The sequence below is a fragment of the Phycodurus eques genome, chromosome 19 (assembly GCF_024500275.1).
Source record: "Phycodurus eques isolate BA_2022a chromosome 19, UOR_Pequ_1.1, whole genome shotgun sequence".
Taxonomy (NCBI): domain Eukaryota; kingdom Metazoa; phylum Chordata; class Actinopteri; order Syngnathiformes; family Syngnathidae; genus Phycodurus; species Phycodurus eques.
The window spans coordinates 1,135,554-1,160,043 of record NC_084543.1 but is presented as its reverse complement, the minus strand read 5'-3'; the positions used below and the strand labels follow the sequence as shown (position 1 = coordinate 1,160,043).

General features: G+C 45.6%; 4 protein-coding genes across 7 annotated transcripts in view; 3 read left to right on the top strand and 1 right to left on the bottom strand.

Annotated features, from left to right (window-relative positions):
- pald1a (phosphatase domain containing paladin 1a) overlaps positions 1-7,571 on the bottom strand; it is a 56,043-nt gene extending 48,472 nt beyond the window's left edge. Inside the window, exons 1-2 of the mRNA XM_061705587.1 lie at positions 7,276-7,571; positions 2,827-3,003 (exon numbers count right to left, since the gene is read on the bottom strand). The gene's annotated coding sequence lies outside the window, so the exon portion shown is untranslated. The remainder of the gene's footprint in view (positions 1-2,826; positions 3,004-7,275) is intronic.
- Positions 967-5,483, top strand: lrrc20 (leucine rich repeat containing 20). The gene is made up of 5 exons (XM_061705631.1): positions 967-1,155; positions 2,550-2,631; positions 2,918-3,067; positions 3,149-3,316; positions 4,338-5,483. Exons 2-5 carry the CDS (start codon positions 2,562-2,564, stop codon positions 4,472-4,474), a joined length of 525 nt encoding a protein of 174 aa, XP_061561615.1. The 5' UTR covers positions 967-1,155; positions 2,550-2,561; the 3' UTR covers positions 4,475-5,483.
- Positions 5,715-10,755, top strand: LOC133417666 (inorganic pyrophosphatase-like). Its single transcript, XM_061705623.1, has 11 exons — positions 5,715-6,096; positions 6,212-6,276; positions 7,296-7,349; positions 7,422-7,541; positions 7,766-7,852; positions 8,948-9,074; positions 9,144-9,271; positions 9,692-9,777; positions 9,991-10,060; positions 10,523-10,562; positions 10,637-10,755. The coding sequence occupies exons 1-11, from the start codon at positions 6,036-6,038 to the stop codon at positions 10,663-10,665; spliced, it is 867 nt and encodes a 288-aa protein (XP_061561607.1). The 5' UTR covers positions 5,715-6,035; the 3' UTR covers positions 10,666-10,755.
- A 645-nt stretch (positions 10,756-11,400) lies between these two features.
- Positions 11,401-24,288, top strand: LOC133417661 (prolyl 4-hydroxylase subunit alpha-1-like). Of its 4 annotated transcripts, XM_061705613.1 has the most exons (17): positions 11,401-11,746; positions 12,538-12,759; positions 13,052-14,577; positions 15,714-15,788; positions 16,088-16,184; positions 16,268-16,419; positions 16,513-16,650; positions 17,011-17,256; positions 17,640-17,797; positions 17,865-18,041; positions 18,372-18,442; positions 22,214-22,313; positions 22,592-22,645; positions 23,158-23,223; positions 23,313-23,381; positions 23,626-23,722; positions 23,962-24,288. In XM_061705613.1, exons 4-17 carry the CDS (start codon positions 15,716-15,718, stop codon positions 24,030-24,032), a joined length of 1,569 nt encoding a protein of 522 aa, XP_061561597.1. In that variant the 5' UTR covers positions 11,401-11,746; positions 12,538-12,759; positions 13,052-14,577; positions 15,714-15,715; the 3' UTR covers positions 24,033-24,288. The 4 variants fall into 4 exon arrangements, with proteins under 4 accessions (XP_061561597.1, XP_061561596.1, XP_061561598.1 ...); XM_061705612.1 differs by lacking the exons at positions 11,401-11,746; positions 12,538-12,759; positions 13,052-14,577 and having other exon boundaries at positions 15,701-15,788; XM_061705614.1 differs by lacking the exons at positions 11,401-11,746; positions 12,538-12,759; positions 13,052-14,577; positions 23,158-23,223; positions 23,313-23,381 and having other exon boundaries at positions 15,701-15,788.
- The last annotated feature ends 202 nt before the right edge of the window (positions 24,289-24,490 follow it).

Here is a 24,490-nt window from a genome sequence, read left to right as displayed (position 1 = left end):
TGACCGGAACTGAAAACAACAAAAACTTGCATGTGGGGTTCAAGGCTCAAACTGCTTTTCAAGCCATTTACGCCATTTTCTCACTTTCTCTGTCACGGGCACATGACGTGCGAGAGGTCGGTTACGATACTTGAGCTTTTGCCGCCCGAAGCGCATGCATGACGTCGTGGTGAAAAGGAACTCCGACACAATGGAGAGAAAGCGGGAGACTAAACCCTGCACAATGAGTCGTGCGGCCTCGAACCAAAAAGCATTGTAGCGCAGGGAAATCTAGCGAATGCTGTACGGTTGAGACAATACATCACTAAAGGCACGAGAGCCCGCTGAATACAATTTACTGACTAACCAGAAACGCGCCACGGGGTTAGAGCTCAAGCAAGTCGGCTCACGGACACGAGTGGACCAGCACTGACAGGTAGGACCAGCGGAACAAACTAAATCTTAAGTTAACTAAGTTAAACAAGACTACAATATAGTTTAAAAACTAAAGTCTATACTATTATACGTGTTACGAGCCTAAACGCATTTTTTTGTTTTTTGTTTTATATCTATATATCTGTAATATATAGATATATATATATACACACACACACACACACACACACGTTGGGTTGCGTTTATAATGCGCAGTTTTGATGCTGACGAGATGAGGACTAACGCAGGAAGACTCGAAATGGTTTTTTTTTTTTTTTACAATATTCAATGGCTCTTACTCGTTTTAAAGTATTTTTTAGTAAAACATAACGCACGTAAAATGATGGCTGGATCGGGACGGCTGGAACTATATTGTAACTATGTTTCGTGTGTTACTGCCATGTTCTGTCAATTATGCTCGGTGTTAAAAGATAACTGACAGTTGATGTTGAATTTGCGCGTCCATCGGCGTGGCGATGACCGTGCGCAATTGTGACGCTCACGAGCAGCCCTTTTGAAATCCCAACACTGTACCCGGCCCTTTTTTTTTTTTTTTTGCCCTAGTAGCTTTTTTTTTTGTTTTTTGCCCTAGTAGCCTAGCTTCCAAATGAAACATACAACGTGGAGTTGCTGTGATTGACTAACTTCTTAGTCAGCATTTTCTGGCGAGCCGGTGACCGTTCTGGTGATTGGGCTAAAACTATCACGTGAGCTAACATTAGCTAGCGGGTGATTTCCAAGGTAAGAGAAAGTTTCTCCCCCTTTTTAACGACAAATACTCGTGAATTACTGGCGATATACTTCCCCTATGAGGCTCAACATGGTGTCGAATGAGTACATTGGTATGCGATTATTATTAACTCATTTCCAAACTTGGCCAGCAACGTGCACTATAAGCCACACCACTATATCGTGTCATTGGAGTTCATTTTAGGAGTACGACCTTACCTTTATTTCCATGCATTGTGCGGGTTCGTTCGTTTTCTACTTTGTTTTCTCACGTTAAACGATGATGCGTGCTTAGCGGGTACACAAGATTTTCGTGATATTTAATTGTTCGGCACACAACAGAAGCAGGTCCATTTTTAAACCCAACAATGTTGTCGCCCATTAGGAGAATGCATTTCCGCTTCGGGGCACTCACTTCCGTTAAGTGTCTGCACTTTTATCTGAAGCGGATAGGACATATAATGTGAGCGAGCAGTTCTGCATGTCTGTCCCACTGTGATGTCACAGTGGGGGGGGGGGCATCACGTAGCTAGCACCGCCAACATGGTGTTTCTCAACCAATGGCCAAAGTTTCATGGTGAAAAAAAAACAACTTTAGCCGAAGCGCGATCATGTCAAAGCCGAAAAGACAAGCAGAGCTTCGGTGTTAGCATACTTTAGCATTAGCTTCTGATAACTGCACATTTAGTTGTGGACAGCTTACGGCACACAAGTGCAATCATCATGCTGTCTAATCGGTATCTGATTGTTGGTGTGCCACACGTGTGAGTGGATTATTTTGGCAAAGAAGAGGTGCTCAGTAACACAATATTTCGGCAGGTTTGGGAACGATACCCTAGAGAAATAGGCCATTTGTGGACATAGAATCTTGTCTTCAGTGTAATACAATCGGGACCCAGCCCCGTCTCGAGTAATTGACGACCGCCTCCCGGAAAAAAATAGACGCTACAAGATGCCACAAAGCGCTACAGAAGCTCCTCCCCTCACTTCAACATAATTTCTTCTCACCAAGAACACATTTTATATCAGTCACTGCTTTGGCGCCATCCTGGAACATGTTTGGGTGTTTCAGAAAGAGCACAAAAACAGTCAATAGGTACATTATTCAGTGAATAACACAGGATTGGAAAAAAAAACAAAAACAACCTGTGAATTCGGGGCTGTTGAAGAATATTGTCTATAATTCTTGATCCTCGGAGTATTTTGACAAAAGCTTGCCACAAACATGTTATCAAGACACATGGGAACTCTTAATTGTGAAAATGCATAATGTCTCCTTTAAGAATTGAAATCATTGTGCCATCTCGAAAGAACACACTGAAGCACAATTAATACTTTGCCATAATATTAAACTATAATATTTTGGTGATATCATCTACAATTCATGAAACCTTGATCTGCCATAGGCGCATCACAAAATGGCGGAGGCGGTGGTCAACGTGGCCCGGAGGGTCAACGCAACCGTTGAGGAAGGACGAGATCACCTGGGTAAGCACGGAGGTGCAGCAATTAATCGCTTCTCAAATGAATCAGCAACTATTGTGATGATCGCTGAATCTTTTAGGGCCCTTGTTTATCTTGAAATGTTCCAATTGCTCAGAATTTCACCCTCCCAACAGTAGATGCGCTCAGATTTCTCTAGTTGTTGTTGTATTCCATTGTTGGTGCTATTTTTATGTTTACCTGCAGGTGGCAGCAGCGGATGCCCTTCGTTTCCTCCAGTAACCGCAATTTCAACTCTTGCGCTTCTCCATCTTTTTGCGTCTCCCCGCAGACCTGTCCAACTGCAAGCTCATCTCCTTCCCAGACGGCGTTTTCAAGGTTCTCAGCAGCGTGTCGGAGAACATCCGGGTCATTACCCTGGCGGACAATGAGATGAAGGCCATTTCCAGCAAGTTCTTTTCGACCTTCACACAGCTGAGAGGTGCCGTATTCAAAGCCAAATGTTACTGAGAAGAAGTAGCTCCTACTACTTGACTTGTAAACAAACAAATACCGTTTGCAGAGTTGGACCTGCACGGAAACGTTCTGACCAAACTGCCCGACTGTTTGGAGGAAATGAAGCACTTGACCAGCATCGACCTGGCCAATAACAACTTCTCCGCGTTCCCCGAGAAGCTCACGCAAATAGCCACACTGGAGCGCATCAACCTGGAGGGCAACAACATCACTGGTAATGACACGCGGCAAAAATAATCAACCTACAGCGCTGGGAAAATATTTAGACACCACTGCAAAATGATCAGTTTCTCTGATTTTGAAAAAAATGAAAAATGGTCAGAATAGGTTTTGGGGGTCTCGATTTTTTCCAGAGCTGTATATTTATACAGTGGATCCTTGAAGATAAAACATGGCCACTGTGATCAATTATATTGGCAATAATTATCCTTTAAGATTTTTCTGTTGGCGGAGAAATGCTCTTTTAACGCTGAAATGGAGAGCATGCTGTAGGGCTGACATTTGCAACGCAAATCCAAAACAAACCCTCTACCCAAAGCACCGCTCTAAATAGCTTAATGCTAACATACATAGAAAACACCATTGACATGCTAAAGGTTAGCAATGATAGTCACGCTTTTAGAAACCGAATATCTGAACCCAAACAATTAAACATGCGTACCGTAGTCCCAAGGCGGGCTCAGTACATTGAATTGGATTGCAGCATTTGCCGCCGTTTGCTAATTCTATGCTAAAATGTTCCTGTTACTTTCGGCCCTGTTAATCAAATGGGAGTTTCAGCACAGTAATACAATGGCAAAAAAAAAAAATAATAATAATAATCATCATCATAATAATAATAACAATAAAGTTGCATGAGATGGACCAATACACATTTTGAGTTCTTGCCAATATGTGTATTAACAGATTGAGAGTAGAAAAATAAGACAGAAATGCAAGTTTAGGGTGGTCCGAAACCTAACCCCCGCAATGAACGATATTCATCCAAGAGCATAGGCGGGTAACGTTCTTTGGAAAAACAAAAGTCATAAAATGGAAACTGCTACAGCATAGAATGAAGACGAAAAATCACTCGCTTATGTCAAGAAAACAAGAAAGCTGCACATGAGTATGATAGTGACGTGGAGTCCTTGTTTCAGCATCGTCCATCTCATTACTTTGGTGTCAAGTTCTTGACGATTACCGGGCCAATCGTCCTTGTCGTAACCCGGTTATGTTGTCCTTCGCACCCACAGAAATCCCGGTGGACAAGCTGTCCGCCATGCCCGCGCTCAAGTGGCTCAACGTGATGTCCAACCCTCTGGACGCAAACACCCAATCTGCTCTGACTGGGCCGCACAACTTTGAGATTTTGTCGCAAAGGGAGTCGTAGTCATGTGATGCGCTGCGTGCCGCGTGCCTTGAAAAACTCCCCTTGCTACTTTGGCCCGCTTGGAAACGAGGTCGTCCTTTGTATATGAAGATGGCCGACCGCCGCCGCACGAAACGACGACGCCACATGGCATCCTCGACACCGGCGTGAATCAACAAAAAAACATCTCGGGTGGGATATTTCTCATCGCTAATTTATTACTTTGGTTTTATAAAGGTATTTCTTCCTCCAATTTACAAAGGTCATGTTGTTATTTGTCACTTTATGAACTTTACGAGACGGGAACGTCGCGGTCTGTCGTGGAAATGTTTACGGAACCTTAATCATATCGTTTTATATCATATATAAAATCATATTTCACATTTAAAATCAATGGCATAACAATTAAGGCCTTCCCTCAATAAACATGTTTTTAATTTCAAACATTGATATCAATTGGTGGGAAAAATCTTTTTTTAAATATATAGATGGAAATGCATTGTACAAATAATAGTAAACACCTAATCTCTAATAGAAATTGTTTAAATTTCATTTTATATCTAAAAATCATATGCTGTATAATCATCTCCATTTTAGAATAATTTAAATGAGTTGATTTATAAAAATAAAGACCTTCCCTCCATAATTGTTTGTTTTTAATTTAAAGTATCAATACTAATTGGTGGGGGTGGGAATCTATTATGAATATGAATATTACTAGAAATGCATTAAACAAATTAATAAATGCCTCATCCCTAATATAAATTGTTTAATATTAGTAACATTTGTAGAAATATGTTATAGATGAAACTTTAAAGTAAATTGTGTAATTTGTTGAACAAAACGTTTCAATAAGAAAGAATAAGTAAATGCCCAATCCTTAGCTGAGATTGTTTACATTTATTTGAAGAAAATGTACTCCTAAACTTGTGGGTCTGTTATTTATTTGAATATTGTTATTTATTTTGAACATTGCATTTGTACAAACAAACAAAGGCTTTGTCCATCCACTGCCTGCAAATCTGCCCACCACACAATAAACCGACGCCTTACCCCTAATAAACTCTCTGAAGTTGAGCAACAATCCCAACCTGAAGCAATGTGATACTTGACTCAAAATGAAAGCAAATATTGGCTGCCCCGTAAGACGTGGAAACTCTCCACAGCCCAAAATAACGACATCAAACTATAGAACGGCCAGTAAGTCGCTTATCAAAAGGTTGCAGCAAAACTCCCGAGGCGAGAAGAAGTCGGCTAATCGGCCCCTTAATTGGTTTACGGCGCGCGTCTTTTAAGTCGGGGCCATCTGGTTTTGTCGGAAAGGGCCTCTTCTCAAGAGCCTCCTGGCACATCAGCAAACATCCAAATATGGAAACAAATGCACGAAAGCCTTCGAAGTTGCTACCCAGGCCTCAGACTTGTATCGACAAGTGAAGTACTTTTGTTTTCAGGCACGTTGTTGTGCATTTTCTGTGACCGTTGACGGTCACGTGTTAGCCTGTTGTCAGGTGGCGTCGGCTTAGGCGGGCGCGCGGTCGGTCTGTCGCGCCCGCTTTATTCGTGGACGAGAGAGGTCACCGCCATGAGCTTCAGCACCGAGGAGCGCGGCCCGCCAAACACGCGGGACTACAGGATCTTCTTCAGTGAGCGTTCACATCAACGAGCATGTGTTGCCGCTGTTATTTCTTTTGTCGCTTTTGCAAAGAAGACGCGTTCTTTCTAACGCTTTGAACGTGAACGTATTTCTCGTTTGCACAGAGGACGCGGCGGGCCGATATATTTCCCCCTTCCACGATATACCCATCTTTGCAGATGAAGCCCAGGTGAGAGGCAAATAATCAACAACTAATCGAAAACTATTTAGCCAATCGATTCAGCGTTTAGAGAGCTTGTTTATATCAAAGTTGTCCACATCCTGGGAATTTCAGTCCATAAATATTCTTCCTTTTCTGTCGTCGTCCATGAAAGTAAATTGATTCCCTTTTGTGTTGAATCAAAACATTTGTTTGCCTTTTTATTTTGGAAACATTTTGCCAATTTTGGGACGGACGTTCATGACCTAACCAGCGAGTGAATCCTCATCAATTTGTTTGATTGACTAATCAAACATCCTGTTTTTGCTTAAAGGGATGGCAATTTACAAATGTTTTTTTAATCCGATTCATCGTTTAATTGAAAAAAATGGACAGAATAATCAATGATTTAAAAAAAAATCATGAGTTGCAGCCCTACTGTCCGCGTTAAATTGGACCCTTTGAAGCAATGAAGACGAAAAAACGAAATGTCATTTTTCACCCTGAAATTTGATGAGATGTCCTAAAGTAACCTAAAATACACCAAAATGTAAATCTTAAAAAAAAAAAATTTAAAAAAAAACGCATGAACCATGTCTACAAAAACGGATTCTATAGTTTAGCAGCGTGTGTTCAATGAAGGAAACATGCGCCAGTATAACAACGCAAGAAATATTGATGAATCATTTATGAGAATAAGCACTTGGTGGAATTAAATGAGAACTGATCAAATCCTAACACGCTAACCGTATGCTAGCACATAGCGAGAAAGCAACTTGAGTACAAAAAAAAAGTGCAAATCCAGGTCAATCGTGTTTAGGTCTTTTTTGGGAGTGAAAATGGCTAAAACGCTAATCTGTTGACAGCCGGTATGCTAACGCGTAGCGAGATAGCGACCTCAGTCGTGTAAATTGCTGAGGCAAATCGATAAGCACTTAATGCCACACCCTGGAGTCGGCTCCTATTTTAAACACGAATGAAGAGAAAGCTAACATGCTAACGGTTGCTTCACTAAAATGAAATAATCACCTCTAAAATTGGTCTGGCAGAACATTCTTCATGCCGTTGTGGAGGTTCCGAGGTGGACCAACGCAAAGATGGAGGTACTGTCCGTTACTGTCCATCTGAAATCATGTTGTCTCCATACTCCTCCTAAATCTCTGTTTGCGTTCCAGATTGCCACCAAAGACGCTCTCAATCCTCTGAAACAGGACGTGAAGAACGGGAAGCTTCGCTACGTGGCGAACGTGTTCCCGCACAAAGGCTACATCTGGAACTACGGCGCCATCCCGCAGGTGCGTTCACGATGCAGGAACGGCGGCAAACGAGGCTCTCCATATTTGATGATATCTTCTCGTGGAACATCACTGAAGAAAGGACACTTGGCTGCAATGTAGCCAGTGTACAGATTGTAGAACATGTAAACGTGTGTTTTGTGAGCTACTTTATGTCAGTCGTTTCATTTCAAGGGGGGAAAAAGGAACAAAGAAAAAGCCTCGTGCGTTTTGTGTTTGGACAGACATGGGAGGACCCTCAGCACCGAGACGCCGACACGGGTTGCCGCGGGGACGACGACCCCATCGACGTATGCGACATCGGCGACAAGGTACGAGCCCCGCCCCTCAAGGGCAGCTATTGCACGGCTGGCCACATTGTTGTCATTTCGTTTGGATAAATATAAACTCTTTATTTTGTAATATTTGTTGGATCAATTTAGCCATCTTTCCCTGAAATTGGTGAGTTTTGTTTTGAACATTGAATTGTTTGTCAACATTATTTTTTTAACAGCAGCATGATCGCACACAGTTTCATATTTTTTTCAATTTATTTTTGTTTTTTGTTTTACAGCTATGGCGTTGAACATTTATTTTGAACAATACATTTCCCCCCCCCCCCCCCCCCCCCCATTCATCTTTTGGAAATAATTTGGTAATTTTGAACATTTCTACATACTGTATTTTTTTTTTATTGAAATTATTATTTTATTATTCATTAGTGATTCAATTGTGTTAATTGATGATAAATAATGAAATTGGTGAGTTTTGTTTTGAACATTGAATTGTTTGTCAACATTATTTTTTTAACAGCAGCATGATCGCACACAGTTTCATATTTTTTTCAATTTATTTTTGTTTTTTGTTTTACAGCTATGGCGTTGAACATTTATTTTGAACAATACATTTCCCCCCCCCCCCCCCCCCCATTCATCTTTTGGAAATAATTTGGTAATTTTGAACATTTCTACATACTGTATTTTTTTTTTATTGAAATTATTATTTTATTATTCATTAGTGATTCAATTGTGTTAATTGATGATAAATAATGAAATAAATTTTTTTTAGCTTAAGAGTAAATGAATTTGTAAATAGTTTTATTCAGTAAAATAATTGCATTAATGGGTTCATTACAACGACATTAATGATAAACCGTACAACTTAAAATCTAGCATGAATTATCTTATTGATAAAATAAACACTTGTACATATTTTTTACTTGATTTATTTATTTTTAAGAATGGCTTGGCCCATCTGTCAGTTTTAAAAATCAAATGTCTGGAGCGCCACAGTTTTCCCACCCCTGATGTCATGTAAAAAAAGATTTGAAAAGAAGAATAAATACATGTTACTTGAGCAATTTCTGTCGAAAAGCGACCCCTCCCCTCGATGGTGTAAATGCTCGGTTGTCGAACGTCCTCCCTCAGGTGTGCTCTCCGGGGGAAGTGATCCGAGTGAAAGTCCTCGGCACGCTGGCGCTCATCGACGAGGGCGAAACCGACTGGAAGGTCATCGCGATCAACGCGGACGACCCCGAGGCCGGCCGCTTCGACGGTAGGAGCGACCGTCGGATGAGCGCCGTGCGCCGAACCGCCACGTTTGTCCGTTCCGCTCTCCCCGCAGACATAGACGACGTCAGGCGACTCAAGCCCGGCTACCTGGAGGCCACGTTCGATTGGTTCAAGCGATACAAAGTCCCCGACGGGAAGGCGGAAAACCAGTTTGCGTTCGACGGACAGTTCAGGGGCAAGGTAAAGAACGTGCAGCGCACCAGAAATGTACAGCGGTGCCTTGACTTAAAGGGACAGTATGCAGTTTTCAAACCGCTCGCAGGATTTGTACGTAGCCTCTTGGCTAGTTCTCCTCATATCGAGTCGGTTTTAAAAGAAGAATTGGAATTAAATTAGAGGCTTTAGATGAAGCCAGAGAAGCGTGATTGTAATTTGAATAATATCACACTGTCAGGTTATACAGAAAGTTTCAGCGTACCGTATATGACAAAAAGTGTTCGTTCATTTTCCGTAGCGCTTATCCTCACAGGGGTCGCCTTTTAATAACTAATCTTTTTTTTTTTAACTGCAAACTACACGTCTAAGAGTCTAATTTGTTCCGTGACTGAGCTCGCAACCCAATTTAGTGGGGAAACTTTGATTGTTTGTCGCGTGTCTCAGGACTTTGCCTTGGAGACGGTGAAAAGTACGCACCAGTTCTGGAAAGCGCTCATCTCTCGGGAGACCGCCGCTGGCGAGTTGAACTGGTGAGCAGGCTCCACCCACGCCAACGCCAAAGATTCCCTAAGCCAGTCATTCCCGAGCAGTGTGCCGCGGGAAAAATAAATATTCGCTACAAACAATAACACGTAATCTTGGTTCATCTATCTATGCCAGTGACATATAGTGACAGGCGGAACAATGAAATGGCAATTTTATGACGAAATTTGAATACTTTTTTTATTTTTATTTTGGATCAGCACGAACACGAGCGTCTCCGAGGGTCTATTTTGTTGCTCTGCCGAAGACGCCGCCGCCGTGGTTGAGTCGGTAAGAATGGAAAGTTTCTGTGTGAAGTTTGCAAGTTTACCGGAGTACCCGGAGAAAACTCCCGTGAGCGCAGGTCAGCTTGCTTGCGTGGCTTTTCTCCGGGTACTCCGGTTCCTCCTACATTACAAGCACAGGCTTCTTATGCTAAGTGAAGACTCGAAATTGTGAGCGCGAATGACTGTCGACCCTGAGATTGGTTGCAGTATAGAAAATGGATGAATTGCTGGCAACAAAAGTGAGTATACCCCTAAGTGGAAAGGTGCAACTCGGGCCCAAAGTGCCGATATTTTGTACGTATATAAATCTACACATGTATATCTTTTGATTTATGCACATTTTTGTCTTATTCTATAAACTACTGACAACGTAGCTCCCAAATTCCATATCGACAAAAATAGCATGAGAACTATATTATCGCCTATTTTCTCAAGTGTGACTTGATTTTCTGTGAACCATTTGCAGGCTTGTGCTTTTGGAGCTGCGGAGCCCATCCCCACTTCTGGTGCGTATAAAGTACAACGTGCCCGTTCTGTTTGTTTCTCACGAGATAACGTGCTTTCTTTTTTCGTTTTTCAGTTGACAAATGGTTCTACTATGATAAGTAAGGACACTTTGGAAGGGAAATCAGCGACTTCCTGTGAACACCTATTTCATGCTTTTCGTCAGTCACCACAATAAAATGACATTAAACCACATTCTGTGTGTAATTCTTGATCAATAAATGTATGTTTATGATGTTACTAATAAACTATCGTATACATGCAAACTTGGTCCAAACTGGATGTGGTGGACAGTAACGAGATACAAACAGTTTATTACCGTACTTAGTTTTTTTTTCAAGCATCTGTGCTTCAGTATTTTATTTTTCTCACAACTTTTGCTTTGACTCCCTTTATTTAAATATAGACGTTTACTGTTCTACTCATATTTTTGTCAAAGTAGGCCTGTTAGACGGAAACTACAAAAATACACATATATTTAAGTTATCAAAACGGGTACTGCATACAATAATTGACAATGGGGGAAAAAAAATCCTGTTTGCTTTTGTACATTTCAGTCTTTACTTGTACTTAAAAGGAGTTCTGAATCCGGACCTTTTTCCTTTCTACCTTCCGTACTTCTACTCAGGTACAGAGAGTGAGTACGGTTTTGTCCACCTCTATGATAAATACAAACTCAATCCAACCCTCCTCACAAAAGCAAAAATGGAGACTTTGTGACGTCGGCTCTCCGTCATTACACGAACAGGACGAGGGAAAGGGAGGGCGCTCGTGAGTTCACGTGAGTCATTTTACCAACCGAAGAAGATCTCCGCTTGACTGTTTCCAGGGAGACCATTGACGAGGTGACGTCATTCACAGTAAGCCACTTGTTGAAAAGAGACAACCAAACCCATTCTATTCACTTACATTTCAGTTCGGCACTCCCTATGAATAATTAGCAATCGACAACAAGCTGAGCAGTGTTCGCTCGGGCTAGCTCGCTCCCCATGTACAGTAATTAGCATCATCATAGCGAAACGTTAACGAGCACACCAAGACAAAGACAAGACAAACCTGCTCGCTGGAACGCCAAACATGTCTTAATTGGTTTAATTAGTCTCCTGAAACGCCAAACAAGTCTTGACTACTGTGAGAACGTACCAAGTGACGTCATCATTCGAGATGGGAACGGTGTCACAAAGTGGTGAGTGAGCCAATAAACTAGAATGTACAAAAGAATTTACTGGTTGTATAAAGTGTAATTGTTTTAATTTTTCTTTGTTCCAAACGACTGGAACACTACAACTCACCTCATTCATCCCAATATCATCGATTAAAAGCGAGTGAGCGATACTGTGCATGATTCTTTAGCCTGTTATGAACCTTTTATTGATCAAATGCTTTCATGTACAGGTGTTATGCAAATATGTAACTTTAGCACATCGTACAGCTTGTTTGCTTTTCTTTAGCTTTGCTTTACTTTACTTTGCTGTCTGCAGCCAAATAAGAATACTTCCCCAGAGAAATCAAGTTGAAATATTGTCTGGCGACCAGTTCAGGGTGTCCCCCGCCTCTCGCCCGTAGATGGCTGGGTTAGGCTCGTGACCCGCGCGAGGACAAGCGCTACAGAAAATGGATGGATATGTAAAAATGACAAGCAAAACGTCACGACGACTGTTGCCATGTTATGCTATTCATGCTGATTGAAGCTAGCAACTCTTTTCCGATGTTCATGGTCATTTTACCGCTTACTTTCCACTGTCACGGAGTTACCAGTTGACTACCATTAAAACTTGTCAGTCAACAATTCACTCCTCATGTCCAGAAGGTATATTATGTGATTTAATGGAATTGACAATTTAAAAAAGTAGAGTTTCAGTCGTGTTTTGCATCTGCTTGGTAAGCACTCTTTCCCAGCGGAGTCCCATTTAAGGCCACCAGTCGAAGTTCTCTTGCCACATTTGGACCTTTTTACTCTTCCCATATTTCCTCCAGGGAAGCTGGTCTTCCTGGCCCGGACAATGCGGGCTAAAAGACAACCGACTGCGCCAGCACGTTCCCACGCTGCATCCCAGTAAGGAAGCCATTTTGCGCACAAATGATCACCGCCTCGTCCGCGTACCTGATCGAGTGACCGTTGCGTCTCCCGAGCGGGCGAAGAGCTGACGATCGGCGGCGTGACGTTCATCACCTTCGACCTCGGAGGACGCGTGCGAGGTGAGGTGTGATCGGCTTCCGTCGGGGCCAGCGAGACCCTCTCAGAAGCGCTGGACTACATTCGCGATTTCAATGTCTTGAAATCGTTGGAATTATTCCGAACGAGCCGTTCCACTGATTTTCAGCGTGGTACCAGGGATCCCTCTAGTGGCCTGCAAATGTATCGCTGAATAAACCTTCAAACTGTGTATGGAATAGTTGCTTCATTTAAAAACAAAAACAAAAGAGCGCAGTCCATTTAAGTAGAGTTCAGCTGCGTAGAATACATTGACATTTCTTCCTGTGTTGGCAGCTCGACGGTTGTGGAAGAACTGCTTACCTGCCGCGAACGCCGTCGTCTTCACGGTGCACTGCGCCGACCACGACGGGCTCGCCGAGTCCAAGATGGAGCGGGACGTACGCCCCAAACGTGAAAGATTCCACCGATTAATTGTGAAAACCTCTGCGACTCGCCCGGTCGCTCGGCCCTGCCGGCGGACGACACCATCGCCGGCGTGCCCGTGCTGTTGCCAGGCAACAGAATCGTGCGGCCCGCGGTGGGCCTTTGCGCCGGACGGCCGGGTCGCCGGAAAGGTTAGGCGCCGGGCCGGAGAAACGTTTCCTGAGGATCTATTTTGACCGACGTTCCACCGCTCGAGGTGTTCGTGCGCAGCGTGGTGAAGAAACAACGCTACGGCGAAGGATTCAGGCGGCCGGCGCGCTACATCGACTGACGCCCGATTTCCTCAAATAGTCGCCGTTCATTCTTTGTGAATCGATATTCAAACGAGATCTGCGTTAATAGAGTAATTTTATGATGTAGAGTTTTTTTTCTCCTTTCTTGCAGGTTTGTTGTCAAACACCCCAACAACAAAATGAGTTCTTGTTTCCTTTCCTTTTAAAATTATTATTATTATTTTTTTTAAAACTTTAACAGTTTTTATAGTTACGTTACATCTGAGAAGTTTGCTTTTTAGTTTGGTAGTTGTCATCATTTTACCTGTATACGCATCAATTACTTCAGATATACAGACAAAAAAGTGTCTAAACTACGTGAAAAGATGGAGATGCTGCTGAAAGTGAGGAAAGTGCGGTGGGAAAAAAAACGAATGAAGAGGATTAAGTTCCGTGAATAGAAAAAAATAGGGAAAAAGTTCATTTGTTGGCATTCTATTTTATTATTTTTATTCGTTTTGATATAGTGCAATACTGTAAAGTGCTATTTTTCCCTATTCGCGCTTGTTTCTGTCGTGAATTTAAGTTTGTGATTGTATTCAAAAATGATATACCTGACTGTAATATTACTGTGCATGTAATTTGTTGAGGAATTTATTATTTCATCAGGGTTACCGTGCCCCCTGCTGATCCATTTGAGGATAGCATTGAGTGGTGACGTCATCGGGAGTTCCTTAGCTCCGTAACTACAATACTCCTAAATTCCAATTCAGAGGACAAAATGGTGTTCAGCAACGATGGACGTGTAGAGAATAAAAATAGTTGAACGTTGGTTGTCTCGTCGAGGAAAACAACAACAACAACAACAACAACAACCTTTTGGGAGCAGTTGTAACATGAATTAATAATATTTTCGGTGGTGACATTTTGCCACATCCAAGATGGCGGCGAGGTCGCCCGACGATCTTGGTAGAACCTGCGCTGACAGGAAAGTCCAGTCCAACTCGCTGATGACACGCAAAACAAAAGACGAGCAGGTGCGGCGAAAATCGTCTCACAGAAGCGACTCGGAGTCGGTGAAAGCCAAAGTCAGAGACGCGCCTTGATTGCTTGCTGCCGGCACCTGGCAGCGCCCCTTGACCTTTCATCAGGTCAACGTCGCAGGTGCGTCGCAGTTCCTTGACAATCTTTTTGGCATTATTATTTTTGGGCACATAATTAGCCTGCCTCTTCATTTATATTATATGAGTATTATTTTTACTTTTTAATTTTTTGGCACTTCATAAGCTTCATATCTAATTGTATCTACAGCAAAAGTCTTGCAGATTGTATTCAACTTTTTTGGGGGGGGGGGGATTTAGAAGGAAATTATACTTTAAGAGGATGTATTTTTAAAACGTAAAGTGAAAACCAAATATTATTTGTGTTTCAATTTTATGATGTATTTTTCTTGTATGTTCACACAACCCGTGTTTTGTTTGTGATTTATTGCAAGAATGAAGGAGAATAAACTAGTCATTTCAGGAATAGAAAGTAATGTTTAATGTCTTAAAAAAAAAAAAAAAGTTCAATCGAATTGGAGCTCGATACAGTTAGTTCATCTTTCGTGCTCATTTTTCAGCGCCAAATAATTACGGCCCGTAACGATGTTGGTAATGAAACGATAGGCGGCGGCGTTCTTTGACTCATCGGGCTGATGAACCGGAATGACTTCCAGAGGTCAAAGTTGACATCACGTGTTGACACTGGGCTCACATGCTGCTTCAGATCATCCACCCATCCTTCCATTTTCTGAGCTGCTTCTCCTCACGCGGCTCGCGGGCGTGCTGGAGCACACGTAAACAAACGACCATTCGCACTCACAGGCACGCCTACGGGCAATTTCAAGCTGCCAATTAACCTCGCATCGCATGCATGTTTTTGGGATGCGGGAGGAAAGCGGAGTGCCCGCAGAAAAGCCACGCAGGCACGGGGGAGGACACGCAAACTCCACACAGGCGGGGCCGGGGATCGAACCCCGGTCCTCAGAACTGGGATGCAGACGCTCTGACCAGTCGCCCACCGTGCCGCCTGCTTCAGATCAAAAAAGAAAAAATCATTTCAAGAGGGGGTCTGTGAATAAACAATGGCCGTGATGTGGTCGCGCAAGTGCGCACACCCTCGTAGCACTGGTCGTCGGCACACAGCGCCCACCGTTGCGAGTGCCTCTGATGAACCCCGAATCAAGTTCGGCTGTTCTCGTAGGCTTCAACAATAGTGATTGGGAGAAGCAAGTCATTCATATAGTATGGTCCATTTAGACATGGCGCTCTGTTGGTTCTTGTTGGTGGTCATCGGCTCATCCTCGGCTGACGACGAGTTCTACACCTCCATCGGTGAGTCTGCTCGAGTGTCGTTCTTGTTATTAATATACTATTTGTCCTGACATGTTTGCGTAAAGTGCGAGTGCGCACATGTGTTCGTCTGTGTGAGGTCACGTGTGCATATTCATTGAACCAGTGATTACAGTCATTTATGTACCACGGGTCCATGACTGTGTACATGCTCGATGCATGGAGTTGATGCTTTATGGTCCCGCCTGTTTTAAGTCTCGCGGCGTCGATACGCAACGATTCCAAAGCCACACAAGCGCAATAAGTGTAACGACAACGTGCGTTTGCGCGGGTGCCGTCAGGTCACATGACGGAGCTGCTGTACACGGAGCAGGACCTGGTGGCCTCGCTGGAGGATTACATCCGAGCTGAGGAGAACAAACTGGAGCGGATCAAAAGGTTGGAGACCACCGTAGCGTCAACATGTTCCGATTTGGGGCGGGCGACACTCACCGGCCAAATACGTCTGCGCGTGTACTCAGGTGGGCTCAGAAGCTGGCTGACCTCTCGGCGTTTGCCCTCGAGGACCCCGAAGGATTCCTGGGCCATCCCGTGAACGCCTTTAAACTTCTGAACCGGATCGACAGAAAGTGGAGCGAGCTGGAGAGCCTGGTGCTCACCGACGTCTCTCACGGTGAACACCGGCCGAACACGCCGCAAATCTCAACCGTCGGCCCCCAAAAGTACCCGAGAAGTGAGTTTTGACAATCCGTCCCTCGCGTTTGAGGTTTCGTCTCCGACGTCGCCGTCGGGAGGCGGCGCTTCCCCGACGAGGGGGACCGGACGGGCGTGGCCGAAGCCCTCCTGAGGCTGCAGGACACGTACGAGCTGGACACCGACAGCCTCGCCAAAGGGGAGCTGCCAGGTGACGAGCCCCGCGATGTCCGACGGCCGCGGGACACGTTTGTTGCTATTCTTCTTTCTTCGCGTCCTCTCCGTCTACGTGAATGCATGTCTGCACTGCATACGCGTGGCTGGCTGTGCGGCCAACCCCTACCCGTTCGCGCGATTTGCAAATTCACCTATTTTATCGATGGACGCTATCGCCCCCCCCAGGAATTTGCTGAAAACCCAAGAAAAATAGCTGAGAAAAGGCTCACAAAAAACAAAAAAAAAAGGTTCCACCAACAATACGAGAGTAGGTGAAATCGCAAATGCCGTGCGGTTCTACTGTGTTAGACCCGGACTGTAGAACTCCGAAGTACAGTTCCCGTCCCCGACGCAGGAACCTCTCGGCTCCGCGGCGGCCTGACGGCGGACGACTGCTACGACCTGGGCACGGTGGCGTACAAGGCGAACGACTTCTACCACACCGAGCTGTGGATGTCTCAGGCTCTCCGGCAGCTGGAGCGGGGCGAGACGCCCGCGACCGTTGACGCCGTCACCCTCCTGGACTACCGCGGCTACTCCCTCTACAAGCAAGGAGATCTGGAGAGAGCCAAGGAGTCCGCCGAGCGGCTGCTGGAGATCGGTGAGTCGACCGCAAGGAAGCTCCGCTGACCCGGCGACGGCGCCGACGTCCGCTTCGCCACGTGCGACGGGCAACTTGCCGTTGCCCTCGTTCGCTCGTGCGCTTTCGTTTGGCCGCGGTTCGTCTCGGTACTCTTTCGTCACCCTCGCACGAAGGAACGGAAACCACACGAAGCACACGACCGAGAGAGGCTACGTTTGTAGCCGTCGTCGTTCCGCGGCCTAGAGTCGCGTTCGGGCAGGCTTCGAACCGTCCCGGCGCGGTTACCGCGGTTAACTCGCCCCTCAAAACTCTCCACGTAGAACATTCGCGTCACCAAAGCCGAACGTCTGCCGAGATACAGAATTCAGAGTCTATTTTTTTGTTTTTTTCCGTTTCTTTAGATCCGGTAAATGAGCGAGCCAACGCCAACCTCAAGTACTTTAAGTACCAACTGGCGAAAGAGAAGACGGGCGAGGAGACGCCGGAGACGCTCACGAGGGGTCGAGCTAGCTACGGCGGCGCGTACGAGCGGCTGTGTCGCGGCGACAGCGTCGAGTTGGTGAGCGGACGCCGTGAATTCGCGACGCCGGTACCCTGTACTCTCTCTCGCCTCGTCTTCCCGACAGACGCCGCGCAGACGGAGCCGCCTCTTCTGCCGTTACCATGACAACCGGGGCCATCCCAACCTCCGGATCGGTCCCGCGAAAGAGGAAGACGTGTGGGACCGCCCGCGCATCGTTCGCTATCACGACGTGGCGTCGGACGACGACATGGAAATAATCAAAGAGTTGGCCAAACCCAAAGTGAGTCCGCTACGCTTTTGTTTCCAAAACACAAAACAGCGTGCGAACATGTGGATGAAAATGTTGTTTTCAAAGAAAAGTACAAATGATAAACTTGCTTTCGACAATTGTTTTCTTCAGAATAGTTTTGTTTGCAGGTTGAAGATGAAATGCTTGTTGTTGTCCTCCGGCGTTGCAAAAAAAAAAAAAAAAAAAAAAAAAAGGCCTTGATGAATCCACACACGATTTGATCTTTCTGCTCTTTGCAAAACTCGGCGTGATGCATCTTTCTGTTTCTCTTCCCATCTCGTTCTCTCTCTGCGGCCGACAATCGTGCGATGGCCGAGCTAGCTCGCGCGCTCCAAAGTGAGCGACGGCAGGACGAACGAAGGTTTGGCAGTTCCTTCCAGAATCTCCCAGAAGTAAGCGCGACCGAATGGACGCAATTGCTCTTCTATTGAAAATAACGTTTGTCGTCGGATTTCAAAAATGACATTTACGCATCGTAAAAAAGGTTTCGCGATGTACGGAAAGAATTGAAAAAGAACATGATTTATGTCAGATATTATTAATAAACAACACATTCCTTGTGTGTTGTTGACATACTTGGCAAATAAAGATGATTCGGATTATGTAGCAAGACATTGAAAAAAATGATTTAAAATGAGACATTTCTTATTCAAAAAAATACATGAAGAGTAAGGCTTCTTTTTTTTTTTTTTTTTGCAAACTACTGAAACATGACATGAAAAAAGTCGACAACACTCCCGTTCAAAATCAGGTTTTGGTAGTGTAAAAAAAAAATGACCAAGATAAATCATTTCAAAACTTAATATGACCGATAACCTGTACAAAATATAGCTGTTTTGGAGAGGGGAAGTCAAACGCCAGAGCATGTTTGCACAAGTGTGCACACCCTCTACGTCAGAATGAACCGATCACATTCAAACGCATGTTCTCCTGGGCTCGTCTGATCACTGCTTAATTCACTTAATACCGACGTACAAGCAAGAACTTAAATGTGCGAAGCCTACAGTGAAAACAGTCAAAAAGTGGACCAATGAAGCAAAGATGGAACTTCAAAGCTGTTTAGACTGCACAGACTGGAGTGTCTTTGAAAATTCAGCTGGCAGCCTGGATGAATATACGGACACTGTCACATCCTATATCAGTTTCTGTGAAGAGGTTTGTGTACCAACAAAATCATTTCGGACATTCAACAACAACAAGCCGTGGTTCACTGCTAAACTTAAGCAGCTTCGCCAAGCTAAGGAAGATGCATATCAGAGCGGGGACAGGGCCCTGTATAATCGAGCTAGAAACCAGCTTACTAAAGAAATTAACATTGCAAAGAGGATCTATGCAGCAAAGTTGGAAAAACAGTTTAGCGCGAACGACTCGAAATCAGTCTGGCGTGCATTCCAATCGCTGACTAATTACAAGCGACGACCCCCCCAAGCTGAGAACAATAGCACACTAGCCAACGACTTGAATACCTTCTATTGCAGATTTGAAAAGGACAGTTTCACTCCACACACCCACCCGGCCGCACCCGCGACCACAACCACACCTCTGACTTCTGCGTTAACCATCCATGAACAGGATGTGAGACGCATCTTCAAACAACAGAAGATTAACAAAGCAACAGGACCGGACCATGTGTCCCCATCCTGCCTCAAAGTCTGCGCGGACCAGCTCGCTCCAGTCTTCACTCAGATCTTTAACAGATCTTTGGAAATGTGCGAAGTTCCATCCTGCTTCAAACGCTCCACCATCATTCCAGTCCCCAAGAAACCTGCAATCTCTAGTCTGAATGACTACAGGCCTGTCGCTTTGACATCTGTGGTCATGAAGTCCTTTGAACGTCTCGTGCTGGACCACCTCAAGAGTGTCACAGGTCCCCTGCTGGACCCCCTGCAGTTTGCCTACCAAGCGAACAGGTCTGCGGATGATGCAGTCAACATGGGACTGCACTTCATCCTAGAACACCTCGACAGTGCAGGGACCTACGCGAGGATCCTGTTCGTGGACTTCAGCTCAGCGTTCAACACCATCATCCCTGAACTCCTTTCAACCAAGCTTCTCCAGCTCAGCGTCTCACCTGCCATCTGCCAGTGGATTTACAGCTTTCTGACGGGCAGGACACAGCAGGTCAGGCTGGGGGAGGCCACCTCATCCACACGCAGCATCAGCACTGGGGCGCCCCAAGGTTGTGTCCTCTCTCCGCTGCTCTTCTCTCTCTACACGAACGACTGCACCTCAGCGAACCCGACTGTCAAGCTCCTGAAGTTTGCAGATGACACCACTGTCATCGGCCTCATCGAGGACGGTGACGAGTCTGCATATCGACAGGAAGCGGAGCGGCCGGAGCTGCGGTGCGGCCGACACAACCTGGAGCTGAACACGCTCAAGACGGTAGAGATGATCGTGGACTTCAGGAGGCATCCTTCGCCACAGCTGCCCCTCACGTTGTCCAGCTGCCTTGTGTCAACCGTCGAGACCTTCAAGTTCCTGGGAATTACAATCTCTCAGGACCTGAAGTGGGCGAACAACATCAACTCCGTCCTCAAAAAGGCCCAGCAGAGGATGTACTTCCTGCGGCTTCTGAGAAAGCACGGCCTGCCACCGGAGCCGCTGAGACAGTTCTACACAGCGGTCATCGAATCGGTCCTGTGTTCTTCCATCACAGTCTGGTTTGGTGCTGCTACAAAAAAGGACAAGCTCCGACTGCAACGGACAATCAAAACTGCTGAAAGGATTGTCGGTACCCCCCTACCCACCATTGAGGACTTGCACGCTGCCAGAACTAAGACAAGGGCGTGCAAAATCCTCTCGGACCGTCTGCACCCCTGTCACCAGCTCTTCCAGCTCCTTCCCTCAGGTAGGCGCTACCGATCAACGCTAACTAGAACTAGTAGACATTCCAACAGCTTCTTCCCTCTTGCGATCAACTTCTTAAACACCTAACCTATAATTCCATTACAACAAGCTGGCAATTTTTTGACTTGAGTTCGTTGTCACATTTCTGTGGGGCCAATGATGTATGACTCGTGCACTCACTGTAGTTGTCTCGCCATGCTGCACTATTTGCATATACTGGCCACTCGTGCCAGAGTAGCATCTGCTCCATTTGCACACTGATTGAGGAGTATCTGTAACATTTGCACAACCGACATTGTCCCAGATGATCGCACTACTTGTCACTTTAAACCGCATACACTCCTTGAAGTCTCAGCGCCCTTTGCACAATGGTCATTGCACCGGACTATTGCAATATTAGTCGTTCGAACTGCTCTAAGTGCTAGAGGACTCTGCATCTTTTTGCACAATTGTTTTTTGTCAATGTCTTTATGTCCCCAAAGTGTTCTGTAAATTGACTGTTTGTTGTACTAGAGCGGCTCCAACTACCGGAGACAAATTCCTTGTGTGTTTTGGACATACTTGGCAAATAAAGATGATTCTGATTCTGATTCTGATTCTGATGTTCAATCAGCACTCACCGGCCACCATTTCAACCGGCCTCGGATCCACCCCAAAGGAAGTTCAGATGTTCTCGTCGGCTTTTACCCCTTAGAGACAACGGGATCTTGGTGTGACGTGTATTTAACGGCAACTACTTACCCGAAATTCCCGCAGCTCCTTAAACGCTGCCGTCGGCCTCCCTGACCAGTTTTCTTCTCGTCTTTTCATCCATTTTGGAGGGACGTCCAGTTCTTGGTGATGTAACTGTTAGGCCCTATTTTGTCTTCGCTGTGGTCCGTGCTATATTTAACGCCTTGGAAATTGTTTTGTACTCTTCTCCTGACTGATACCTTTTAACGAGGAGATGCGTCTTACGCCGTGGACCGCGGCTTGTACAAAAATGTCAGGAAAAGCCTATTCGGACAGCTGGGCTTCATTTGGGGTTAATCAGGGCAGGTGTGTGCTGACCTCCATTTCACATGGATTTGAATGTCATTGGTTCATTCTGAACACAGGCACGCGCCTAGTTATTAGCGGGTGTGCACAGTTTTGCAACCACATTATCTCAGTTCCCCCCACCCCCACAATTGAATTCATTGAGTAGATTATAGGTCACATTGGAACATTTGTTGACATGACTTTAGATTTCTTTTGTCATTTCATGACAAAAACCTGGGGTTTGAACAGGGGTGTGTCGACTTTTTCAACTCGCACGTATTCTTGCTCCTCAGCGCCTGGCTGGCCGACAAGCAGCACGCGGGGGTGGACAGAGCGGTCAGGAGAATGGGGGACATCACGGGCCTGGACACGTCCACGGCCGAGGAGCTGCAGGTGAGACGTTCTCCACGTCGGCCTCCTCGCCTTCGTCCCAAAAGAAATCAATCTAACACGGCGGAGGCCCACATACCAAGCACAGATTTAAAACCCCCTACAAATATTGGAGGTGGACGAAAATGCATTTCTTTCAATGCAATTCTGATGGGCATCGAAGATCCCCAAACGTTCCCTATTTGCGCTGCAGCCCAGTCAGTCGCTGCGGCCAGCCAATCGCGGGCTTCCACCGCAAGTGCAAATTGTGCGAGTGTTTCACTCGGTGTTTGTTTGTGCAGGTGGTCAACTACGGCGTCGGAGGACAGTACGAACCGCATTTCGACTTCCAGGGGGTAAATATGGACACGTAAACGACGGCTGCTTCGCCGCGCTGTGACGCGTACGCTGCTCACAAAAATGCTTTTGGGTGAAATCAATGGATGAACTATAACATTTACGGGACAACTTCATTTGACCTTCTCTCAAGCTCGCACGGCAAGAACACGACGGAACAAATGACGATCGGCGACGCCGATAAAAACCGCGCCCCCACATAGTCACGCCTTAAGATAAGAGTTTCATTTGTTCGGTGCTCGTGCTCTTAACCCGAAACACTCCGATCATCTTTCCCAGTTGAAAGTAACGGGAATGCTACGAATCAGTTCGAGCCCCCCCCCCAAAAGAGAAAGAGAGAGGAAACGGGCAAAAATAATCAGAAGATATTAGCGAGGCCGCCGGCTCCATTCATCGGCTGCGTTGACGTCTGTGACGGAGACTCGCCACACTTGCCTTTTTCTCATTCGTCCATAAACATATGGCATTATACTGGCTGTACGTATGTACATACATGTCGAGTTTTTCACAGGACGAGGTTCCTGAACCGTACGCACATTTGGGCACAGGAAACCGAATCGCCACCTGGCTCCTTTACGTCAGTACAGCACACTTTACTTCACTCACGCTTTGTCAAGAAAAACCGCGATTTCGGCTTTTTCCCAGCTTCCCCATTTTGTGCTGCAGATAAGCGACGTGCCGGCAGGGGGCGCCACCGTCTTCCCTGAAGTGGGCGCCGTTGTCTGGCCCATCAAGGTCCGCTGCGCTTCTTTTTCGGTTTTCAGGCGCCACTTCATTATGTACCCAGTCAACCGGACTCTTCTACTCTGGCCGACGTTGGGGTCCGCTTGTGAGAGGCTCAAAATATTCAAATTGGAAACGCATCTCAATGTGAAGCAATCACCACTGCAAACCAACAGTCCAGGGCGCGTACCTAATGAAGTGTCAGGCGTCAGTGGTTGTTCTATACGTATACGTATATGATATTGTGTACGTGCAGGGATCGGCAGTCTTCTGGTACAATCTTCGGCTCAACGGAAAGGGAGACTATCAAACCCGACACGCCGCCTGTCCTGTCCTGGTGGGGAGCAAGTGGGGTGAGTTGCCACAAAAGAAGTTAGCACTCTCACACGATTGATTGATTTTCAAAGTAATGTCAACGGTTGTTTTGGGAATCCCTCCCTATCCGCCACACGATTCGGGAGTCGGGAATGATTCCGAACGCAGGAATCGTGAACTCGTTCCTGACTCCCTCATCGCCCCGAAAGGATTTTCCTCGGACATTTGAGGAACTATCTAGGAGGTCTCCGAAATGAAATTGTCTCTTTCACCTCAGTGTCCAACAAGTGGCTGCACGAGCGAGGTCAGGAGTTCAGGAGACGCTGCGGTCTGCGAAGTTCCGATTGAGCACGGGTCAATTACACCAAGGGAATCTTTTTGCACTCAATTCCATTTGATGTTTTGTATAGCTGCTACCACGACAACCGTCACCTTTTTTGAGAAAGCATTGTGTGAAATTAAAGTGGGGCAAAATCAAGAAGCTGCAACGTGACCACGCTCGGCTTCTTTGGTTTTCTCCACATAAGCAGAATAATTGATTAACAGAATATTTTTAGAGGAACTTCCTGTTGGCTGCTTGAAGAATTAAAAGTTGTTTTGTTACGCTCAGTCTGCTTTTGGCTATTGGGGGTTGGTGGTGGTGGTGGTGGTGGTGGTGGGGGGGGGGGGGGGGGGTCACCGCCCTTCGTCTCCACCAGTAACACGCTAGCGAGGTCATTGACATTGTTGACGCATAATGTTTAACGTTTGCGCTTTTGTGGAGGCCGCAGCGCTGGTTACTGCATTATCAGTAGACCTGTCATATT

Excerpts from the sequence above, each read along its gene's own strand:
- LOC133417661 (XM_061705612.1), top strand. The coding sequence starts at position 15,701 with ATGGTCCATTTAGACATGGCGCTCTGTTGGTTCTTGTTGGTGGTCATC. Across the intron at positions 16,651-17,010 it reads CGCCAAAGGGGAGCTGCCAG|GAACCTCTCGGCTCCGCGGC; the intron begins GTGACGAGCCCC and ends TCCCCGACGCAG. Across the intron at positions 17,257-17,639 it reads CGAGCGGCTGCTGGAGATCG|ATCCGGTAAATGAGCGAGCC; the intron begins GTGAGTCGACCG and ends CCGTTTCTTTAG.
- lrrc20 (XM_061705631.1), top strand. The coding sequence starts at position 2,562 with ATGGCGGAGGCGGTGGTCAACGTGGCCCGGAGGGTCAACGCAACCGTT. Across the intron at positions 3,068-3,148 it reads GACCTTCACACAGCTGAGAG|AGTTGGACCTGCACGGAAAC; the intron begins GTGCCGTATTCA and ends TACCGTTTGCAG. Across the intron at positions 3,317-4,337 it reads GGAGGGCAACAACATCACTG|AAATCCCGGTGGACAAGCTG; the intron begins GTAATGACACGC and ends TCGCACCCACAG.
- LOC133417666 (XM_061705623.1), top strand. The coding sequence starts at position 6,036 with ATGAGCTTCAGCACCGAGGAGCGCGGCCCGCCAAACACGCGGGACTAC. Across the intron at positions 10,061-10,522 it reads CCGCCGCCGTGGTTGAGTCG|GCTTGTGCTTTTGGAGCTGC; the intron begins GTAAGAATGGAA and ends AACCATTTGCAG. Across the intron at positions 10,563-10,636 it reads GGAGCCCATCCCCACTTCTG|TTGACAAATGGTTCTACTAT; the intron begins GTGCGTATAAAG and ends TTCGTTTTTCAG.